General features: G+C 39.9%; 1 protein-coding gene across 1 annotated transcript in view; it reads left to right on the top strand.

Moving 5' to 3' along the window:
• The first annotated feature begins 558 nt into the window (after positions 1–558).
• Positions 559–9687, top strand: part of LOC127655416 (glucosylceramide transporter ABCA12-like) — a 49568-nt gene continuing 40439 nt past the window's right edge. Inside the window, exons 1-10 of the mRNA XM_052143246.1 lie at positions 559–1185; positions 1723–1826; positions 2851–2957; positions 3513–3721; positions 4248–4324; positions 4472–4602; positions 7565–7735; positions 8188–8352; positions 8899–9094; positions 9222–9361. Of these exons, the coding sequence (XP_051999206.1) occupies positions 620–1185; positions 1723–1826; positions 2851–2957; positions 3513–3721; positions 4248–4324; positions 4472–4602; positions 7565–7735; positions 8188–8352; positions 8899–9094; positions 9222–9361 (1866 nt within the window). The 5' untranslated portion in view covers positions 559–619. The remainder of the gene's footprint in view (positions 1186–1722; positions 1827–2850; positions 2958–3512; positions 3722–4247; positions 4325–4471; positions 4603–7564; positions 7736–8187; positions 8353–8898; positions 9095–9221; positions 9362–9687) is intronic.

Below are 9687 nucleotides of genomic sequence, written 5' to 3'. Positions count from 1 at the left end.
TCAGATCACTGATATTCTTGAAAACATAATTGGTTCATTTTACAATAATGGGTCACAAATAACCGTAGGATCATATTTGATGGCTGTGGATCAAACAGCCGAAGCTTTTGCCTCACTCCTCTCTGGAGAAGTAGCAATGTATTTAAAAATATCTGGACAAATGCTGCAAGCCTTTGCATTGCTCAAGGCATACTCTATAGATACAGAGCAAGTTCTGATTTCAACCAACATGATTTCTAACTCTCTTAACCATGTTCTTGCCCTCTCAAATATCACAACGCTTCCAAATGGACAATCCATGCAAGAGGTCACCCGTCCTCTCCTCCTTAGCAGTGCCATAGCCACCCATGTATTGTTCAACCTCTCCATGTACAACTACAGCCTGAGCAGTAACGCAGAGAAAGAGATGCTGCTAAACCAGACATTTAATCAAATGGTCTTTGTTCTCCCCAAAGAAATGCATGTCTACCTCTATTCAATCAAATCTCCTCTTTTAACTGCCCTCTCCAGTGTATCCAGTACTGCGGAAATCACACCACACTTCCCGGAAATCTCCCAGCAGGTTACATGGTCTCTCCTTGCCTCTCTAAACATAACTTATGATCCGACATCCACACAAATGACTCCAGATGGTCTTGTTTACATTTTGATGACCATGTCCAATCAAGTGTCCATGAGTCTTTTTCAGGGCCTCAAGTTAACCGATTCTCCTATCCAAGTATCACAAGTGGTGGATTCTCTGAGCGAGGCTGTGCAATCTCTATACTCAGTAATGCCTGTTGAAGGAAGACAATACCTCAATATCACACTCTACCTCATGGAGGCAATATCCTCTGTCCTTAATGACACCAGCTCCTTTGGTAATGTAGAGAGAGTTGTATCTCAGATAGTTAATTCTCTCAGTGGACCTCTGGCCAATGTGCCAAACGTTAACACCAACACCTCAGGCAGCATTATTGGTGACCTGGAACAGAACATGAAGACAATCCTAATGATCCTCCAAGGGGATAAAAGCCCTCATAAGCAAACAGCTGACATTACTCTACAGCTGCTGAACACCATCCGTAAATTTATCTCGATGGGCGAGAACAGCATGGAGTTGAATCTCACCCAGAAGGTGTTGGGGACTGCAAGCATGAATATTGGGGATCTGTTTCTGATGAATGACACAAATTGGACAGACAAGTAAGTTTATATAAGGTCTTCCCCTTCTGAAAAAAATATCATGCTGTTTCCAATTTTCCATGTTGGTTAAGGCTGGTTTTTGCTAGTCTGGTGCTGCTCTAGCTGGTGGACCAGAAAAACGGCCAACTAACATGGACTTTCTGTATAAGTTGGTTGACCATGGAGCTCTTAGTGGTTAAGATAGTAAGAAGCCATGTGGGGACACCACTAAACCACCATCCAAAAATACAACATTATGCTGGTTACCAGCAATGCTGGTATTTTCAAAAGGTTTGTTATGAGCTCATAACTGTGCCATTTTCTTCTTGCTAATTGTAAGCCTTTTACTTTGCTCTCATGTTTTCAGCCACCATGAAGTTTAGCCTGAATACAGTAAATGCTAAGTTCATCAAAGAAATACGTTTCACGACACACTTTTGGGGTTATGAATATAAATGAACATGTTGAATTGTAGAACAATATGATTAAGTTGAACCCAGTAAAAATGATAAAGAATAAGTTTTGGTTAGTTAATTAAACTTCTTTATGTTTACTTAGGCTGCCTTTACTGCTGGCAAATGTCGCAAACGGTCTTCCAGATGATCTTCAGTATTCTTCTCTTATAAAGACCATCATGAGAAGTTTGGCCAATGAATCTCAAGGTACATAAATCAACTGAGAAAAGTTTCTGACCTATAACATTGTTCATTCAAGGTCTTTATTTCCATGATCTCTTATGCTGAATAGATACCCACAGTTGTATATAATGCATATGAATATTTTGCATTCTGCTGTGTGAATTCATAATTATCTCTATTTATAATTTACATTTGTTTATCTCAGGAAAAATATGTATGTGTTATGCACTGTAAATATTTCAGACCCCCGATTCTCCCATAAATTACTTTTATACTCTCGCTATAAAACAATATATGTTGCTTTATGTGCTTGTCAATATAAAGATTGGTGAGTTTTCATAGCAGTTCCACAAACAATATATTTAAAGTCTGCTTTTTCATTGTTCTGCCAGGAGGCATGTGGCCAGACTATATTAGAAAGTCTTTCTGCACCTTATTAAATCCCATTCCCGCAGTAGAATCACTTTTTCAGCCTCTGCTGTTTAAATTTTATTTTATAATTTTTTCCCCTTACGTTTTACCTCCTTGCTCAACTGTTGGTGATCCCCAGTATTTATTAGCCCAGTCATTTTTTGAGTTTGCTTAAATATATCATCCTGCTATGCTCCAGGATGCACCATTTGTTGTTTCTTTGAAGTTACACAGTTTATTCATGCCCCTTGTCTGAAGCACACTTTCATTTTCATTGATAAGTCACTCGTTAAGCCTTTCCGTTTGCTTTATGTTTGCTAGTATCCTTTAATAATGACGATGACTTGTTGAGCATTTAATTTCCACATAAGTGTCAGACTTTTTTAATAGCTGGAGGTGTTTCAGATGTTCTGTAGGAGCTGTCAGATCTAAATCAGCACACAACGCCATTAAGCCTATAAATGTCTCTTTTCTAAGGGAGAATTCTTTGCTAGATCATTTGCTGCTTGCTTCACTGTGAGTCTGTCCTGAAAATGTAGTTAGGTTGAAGTTATGATGCCTGTGGGGAATTTAAGTTTCTTTCCTGTGAAAGCTGATTTTTGTATTCCCTTTCCTTATTTTTCTCATCTCTCTGCAGAAAATCTGAATCTTCTACTGCAAGTGCTAAACAGTGTCTTTGAATTTGGATCAGCCAATTGGATGAATGACAGTTCGGGTCTGATACTGGACCACCTGTTGACTCAGGTGAGAGTATTGATGGTTAAGATGCAAATTGAGCTTCATTAAATGAATAGTTAATCCAAACGTTATTTTCTCACACATTGTTGTTTCAATCCTGAATGCAATTATATGTTCTGCTGTAAACAAAATGAGAAATTCTGAAGAATGTACACTCCACTTTTCCATACAATGATAGTTTGTTGTGACCATGGTTGTCAAGCTCCAAAATGGGCAAAAGATCATCATAAAATTATCATAAAAGTGGTCCATATTTTATGTCCGAGTTAGTTTTGTTTGAGAAACAGGACAAAATTAAAGTGGCTAACTAATGTCTTCCTGTCCACTGCAGCACTCAGATCTAATTTGAGCTTTTGATAAATGGTGACTTTATGTGCTGCATGCCAGGTTATATGGCGTTAGCTTTTGCATGTGTCATAAGCAAATATGGTGCAGAGAATAACAAATAAGATATGCAGAGGATAGGAACAATCAGTGAAAAGCAGTTTACATTTTAGTTTATTCGATTTCCAGCTCTCTGGACTGTAAGTTTTACTGTGAGTTGTTTTCTTAATGTTGTAGGTTTGTGCTCTGGAAAATATGGCCTCTATGCAGATGATCAGCCAGGCTCTGTCTCTCAGACCTAGGCTGCTATGTGGCACCATTGTCCCCACATTTCAGGCTCTCCATGTGCTCACAACCAACGTGGTGAACAAAAGCGTTGACATCTATGAACTGATTTTCCAGACATTTGTTGGAGACCCCAGCACTTACAACATTGAAGTGGACTGGTATTGCTTTTTAAAATTACCTTCAATGTGACATTTTTTTTTAGGTCAAAATGAAATCAAAATGTACCCTGTTTACTTTCTTAATATACTGTATGTTCTTTTTGAGCCTGATTCATCAACATCATCAAAAAAAATAATAATTTGGTTTTGTAGTTTTTCATCAAAACGTAATAACTTGCTCTGCCTCTGAAACGACTTTCCTTTTCAGTTGACGTCACAAATCCCTCTTTCTTTTCAACCTCTCCCCTTCAACCACCTGAATCCATTCTGTTTTGTAACACCCACTTTTCATGATCCAATTAATGTACCTCACCATACATATATTTTTTGTTGAAGATCTTGTTTCTCTCTAAAATACGAAAGTACGAGATTACGAAAGTAAAATGGATTGCAAAGGCAATTTACATTGACTGCACAAACAAACATAAATGATTATTAAAACGGTTATAAATCATTATTAAAGCTTTAAGAACTTCTTGAAATTTAATGTCAAAGATTACTTTTTGTTGTCTTCTCTTTTGTTTAGGACCTCAGTCCTCTCTCAATTTGTTGGCTTCGACATCAAAACTCTGAGAACTCTTAACATCAGTATGACATCTCCAGGTGTGTACCACAGTCTCTTCCGGCATAAGAACAGCAGAAACATCTATGCTTTGCAGCCGTCAGATGGTGGTCCAATCAATATTTTTCAACCCCTATGATGTGTGCATGCCTGGTCCCTCAATTGTCTTTTGTATTGCATTTTGACAGCTGAAGTGGAACTTTCAGTGCTGCTGAAAAACACTACCCTGTTTGTTCAGGATGTTGAGCAGTACACCAGCCTCCCCCCTCTCACTATTCGGGCTCTGCTGGAGTCCCCTCTACCCAGCAGCAACATGCAGGTACAGCACAACTCTGTCCCCAATGCATACATCAAGTCTGCTCTCAAAAGATGTGCACAAAAAATGATGGTTTCACACAGTGTGAGGTAGATACAGGAAAACAGGAGAGAGACAAAAATAAATTGAATGACACTCTTTGTTGTCATTTCCCATCCCCTCAGCCAGAGGAGGCTCTTGTTTCCTCACATCCCTTGGTCCTACCTAAGCATCTTATGGAGTTTTTCTTGTCATTGTCGCCTTTGGCTTGCTGATTGAGGGATGTAGAGCACTATTATTCATAAAGCTGCTTTATGAAAGTTCTATGCATATAAAGAAATTGGACTCACCTATGCATTTTTATTTCTATTTTCCACTTCTTGTAATAACAGTGAAGTCATACAGATGGTGGGAATTGCGAAGTGACAAAAATTTTTACTCACCCTCATGCCATCCCAGATGTGTATGACTTTATTTGTTCTGCTGAACACAAATTAAGATTTTGAAAGAATATCTCAGCTCTGTAGTGGTGGTGTAGTCGTCTAAAGCACATAACTGGTAATCTGGTAATCAGAAGGATGCTGGTTCAAGCCCCACAGCCACCACCATTGTGTCCTTGAGCAAGGCACTTAACTTCAGGTTGCTCCAGGGGGATTGTCCCTGTAATAAGGGCTCTGTAAGTCGCTTTGGATAAAAGCATCTGCCAAATGCATAAATGTAAATGTAGGTCCTTTCAATGCAAGTTAATGGTGGCTAGACCTTTGAAGCTCCAAAAATCACATAAAGGGAGCTTAAAAATAATCCATATGACTCCAGTGGTTTAATATATGTCTTTTGAACTGATGAAATCACTTTCACCTGTGAGAAACAGATAAAAATGTCAATCATTTTTTACAATAAATCATCTCAGGTTACTTAAATGAAACCCCTGTTCCCTGATAAAAGCGGAACGAGATGCTGCGCTGATTTAGCGCTTTGGGAACGTCTTTAGGAGTGACCGGCTGTGAATATGTGTGCAACACGTCAATTAAATTGACTAGAATATATAGCCTCTGCTGGTGACATCATTGGATGTGGGTGTCCGGACCCCTTTCGGTTGTGTAGTTGTGCTCACAAGAGCGAAAGAGTTCTCAGACATGAGCTTGTGATGTTGACTAAAGGACATAAGAGCCCGGAGTGGCATGAACATCCAAACTATAGAATCTTATGAATGTGTGTGGAGAGGACTAGCCCGCCGCATTACAAACATGTTGCAGAGGAACACCTTTAACCAAGGCTTTAGAGGAGGCGACCCCTCTGGTAGAGTGAGCCCTGATCTCTACTGGCAAAGCTTGACCGCGCGCCTCATAGGCCAGGGCAATAGCATCCCTCACCCAATGTGACATTGTCTGATTGGTGGCAGCCGTCCCTTGTTGTGGCCCCCATGGCAAATGATAGTTGCCCTGACTTACGCCACTGGCTAGTGCGGTGGACATAAGTCTGAAGGATAGACATAATTTTTCCGGGTTCACGGTAGCCCCATCGTTGAAACACGGAGGACCGTGAAAAAATGTAATTCTGTAATCTTTTTCTACTGTTCTTAAGACTCACATAGAAACACCTGGAAGTAGTTTCCACGCTGCCAGGTTCTCTGAGATGGGTATCAATTCTGACACTTCCTATTGAGGGGATGTCGAGTGTCCCTTGTCCTGGACTATGGCAGGAAGCAACGGAACACCCAACATTTAGCTGGAAACCGCTAACTCCCGAAACACCAGAGGTGGCGGGAATGGAGCAGTTTCGTGGGGGTAACGGGAGGGTACAGGTGGATGTTTCACTTGACCCGTCCCAAGGGGGGGCTACCCCCACAAGGCTGGGTGCAAAACCGTCAGGGTTTTTTTCTTTTTCGAAATAAATGCCCTGAGGTCTTGTTTTGGGTGCTGCTGAGGGCGATGAACTGGCCCCCAGTCTTTACGAGGGGGAGCACGATTCGCCATGCTTTGTTTTTGAGCCTCCCATCTAGAAGGACCGGGGCAGGTCTGGGTGGCCAACGGCCCCTCCCCCTAAGTGCGGCGAGAAAGGAATTGCCCGAAGGCTTCCTCGTGACTTTTTACCTCCTGGAACCTGGTGATAACTACATTCATAGCATCACCATATAAGCCAGAAGGCGAAACCGGGGCATCGAGAAGGAAAACTTTGTCCTTATCTCTGATGCCCGACAAATTGAGCCATAAGTGTCTCTCCGTGCTGACTAAAGCAGACATAGACAGTGGATTTAAAGAATATAGAAAGGTTCCTGCGCATTGCCTAACAGTTCTAACTCCTAACAGAGGAAAGTAGAAAGTATCTATTTATAGCCCTGCTACAGGTGCATTTAATGATGTCACCAGCAGAGGCTATAAATTCAATTTCATTGACGTGTTGCGTGATCTTGTTGCCAAGACGTTCCCAAAGCACTAAATCAGCGCAGAATCAAAGTGTAGCTTTTTGATAGGGAACTCCACTTTCACTTCCACTTTCAGAAAATGAATGTTCTGAAGACAGATTTAACCACTGAAATCATATTGATTACTTTTATGTGGCCATTATGTGATTTTTGGAGCTTGAAAAGGTCTGGTCAATTCATTTGTATTGTATGGAGCTACAGAGCTGAAATATTCTTCTAAAATCTTTGCGTGTGATCTGCAGAAGAAAAAAAGTCATACACATCTGGGATGGCATGAGGGTGAGTAAATGATGAGAGAAATTAAATTTTTGGGTGAACTATCCCTTTAAAGTTGCCGCCCTTTGTCTATCTATTACAGCTCTGCACACTCTGGGCATTATCTCAACCAGCTTCATAAATTGCCACCTGGGATGCTTTTTAAACAGTATTGAAAGAGTTCTGAAGCTTAGCTCTTATATTTTATGTCCTGAAAACTCAAGCTTGTAGCATTCTAGGATGATGTGAAGACTTTTAAAGAGTAACATTTTTGCATTAATCTCAGATTGTCCTTTCTCACCATAGATCTTGACATGGTTTGCAAACCTGCATCAGTGCTCAAACCCCTCATCTCTGGGATTGGGCCCTACTGAGCAGATGATCTTCAGCGCCTTCTGTGATATGTCAGACAGTGAATGGTACAGCATGGCAATTCTCCTGGTTCGCCACGTGGATACGAAGGCCGCTTTGTTCAGGGTAAAAAAACGTAACTTAATTTAACATAACTTACTATTGCTATGAATCCAAAATAATAATGCCCTTTTTATGCTATAATGTATTTGTGTAGATTCTTCTCATTTACTGTAACCTTAGCTCATCCAATCAGAATACAGAGTCAAAAAATGTCATTTTATAGCAGTAGTTTTACTGTAGCTGTAGTTTAACTGTGTATATATATATATATATATATATATATATATATATATATATATATATATAATTCATTTGGGTTATCCAAAAATAGTCATTTACACATGGTTATTTAATATATAAGCAATTTTTCAGTTTCTAGCAAAAATATATATTCATACTTCAAAACTGTATTGTGATTACAAACGGTTACTGTGATACTGTGTAAGATTTTGTTCATAACACCTCCCCCTACCAGGTTGTAGTATTCTATTCTTGTCTATATCATTTTCCTGCAGCTGATGTTATCCAAAGAAATTCAGGATTTGGTGGCACTCATGATAAAGATGGTTGAGTTCCTGATGGATATTATACAAAAGCTTGTACCTGCGCTGAACAAACTGCAGGAGTACCTGGCAGCCATAGCAGATCTTAACCTGGTGGCCAACAAAGAGTTCTACAGCGTGAGTTCTCCCAAAATAAATTGTAGATTTACATAGATTGATTTCCCCAAAAAGCCTAAATACTGTAGGTCTAATGCTGCATTCCATTCAAGTTGGTTCAAAGTACTTTGTATACGTCCTTGGGTGCCGAAATCTAGAAAAAATTGAAAGTTTCCGCACAAGCTTCCAAGTTGGAATTCCGATTTCAAGTGGTGTTCTATTGCACTTTTCCTTGTAGGAAGTTGGAAAATCCGGCTTTCCGAGTTGAATGGAATGCAGCATAAGGTGCTATCAAACATTTCTCTGTTTGTCTGGGCATCTCAACCATCAACACCACAACATTGACTCAACCAGTGACATAGTTTGGGCCAGGACTGTGTTTTTTTCGACCAATTGCTGACTGGGGGAGTTTTTGGGAAAGCAATTTGGAAACAAATTTAGCAATTCCATTTGGTGGTGCTAGCGGCACAGGAATTACACACTTTAGCCTAAACATTGCTACTTCAGCAAAATTGGTAATCCCACCAAGCACTGCCACAAACTTTTTATTTTCTCTTTCTTTTTTAGCTGGTAAGAGGAAAGCGATCCACCATGTCTAGCAGAGCATCCTTCTCCACCATCTCTCGAGCCTTGTGCAAAAACGGAATCCTTACGCTTTTTGCCATCTCTAAACTTCCCATCGCAGCTGAGACTGATCCATCAGTCCAGGAGGCCCACAAGAGAGAAGAACTCATTGAAAAGTTCAAAATCCCTCACGATGCCAGTATGAAAGCATTTTCTTAGCGCACAGCTACATTTGCAATACAGCAATATGATAATGAACTTTCATAATCTACTTCTGGCATTTGGAGTTCAGATAATTAATATACTGCATATGTCCTAATGTATAGGTCCCTTCTGTATGAACCTCTACTTGGATATGGTGAACACCACAGGGGGTGCGGTGGCATGGGCATTCCTCAAACCCATGCTGTTAGGACAGGTCCTGTACTCACCAGACACACCTCTGATTAGAGAAATCATGAGAAAGGTATTGATTTAAATCCTATAAATATTGACATATAGACTGAATTTATACTGTCTACCAATTTTAGATTTTTCAATGAAGATACTTGTATCCAATGCACTTTAACAAAGCGTTTTATTTGTACATTGCATTCTAAGGTTGTGCGACAAATCATCAATTTCTGTCACTCTTTTCCGTCATGATCTATTTTTCTCCAACATGTTTGTTTGAATTTTTACCAGATAAGAAACGTTCCGCATTATTAGATTATTGCGTTAAAAAAATCCTGTTCTCACCATTACTTGGTGGAGATCTCTTTCTCTTTCTCTTGCACACACACACACACACAC

This window comes from Xyrauchen texanus, chromosome 14 (assembly GCF_025860055.1).
Source record: "Xyrauchen texanus isolate HMW12.3.18 chromosome 14, RBS_HiC_50CHRs, whole genome shotgun sequence".
NCBI lineage: Eukaryota > Metazoa > Chordata > Actinopteri > Cypriniformes > Catostomidae > Xyrauchen > Xyrauchen texanus.
The sequence above is the reverse complement of the archived record's forward strand: the minus strand, read 5'-3'. Positions and strand labels throughout refer to the sequence as shown.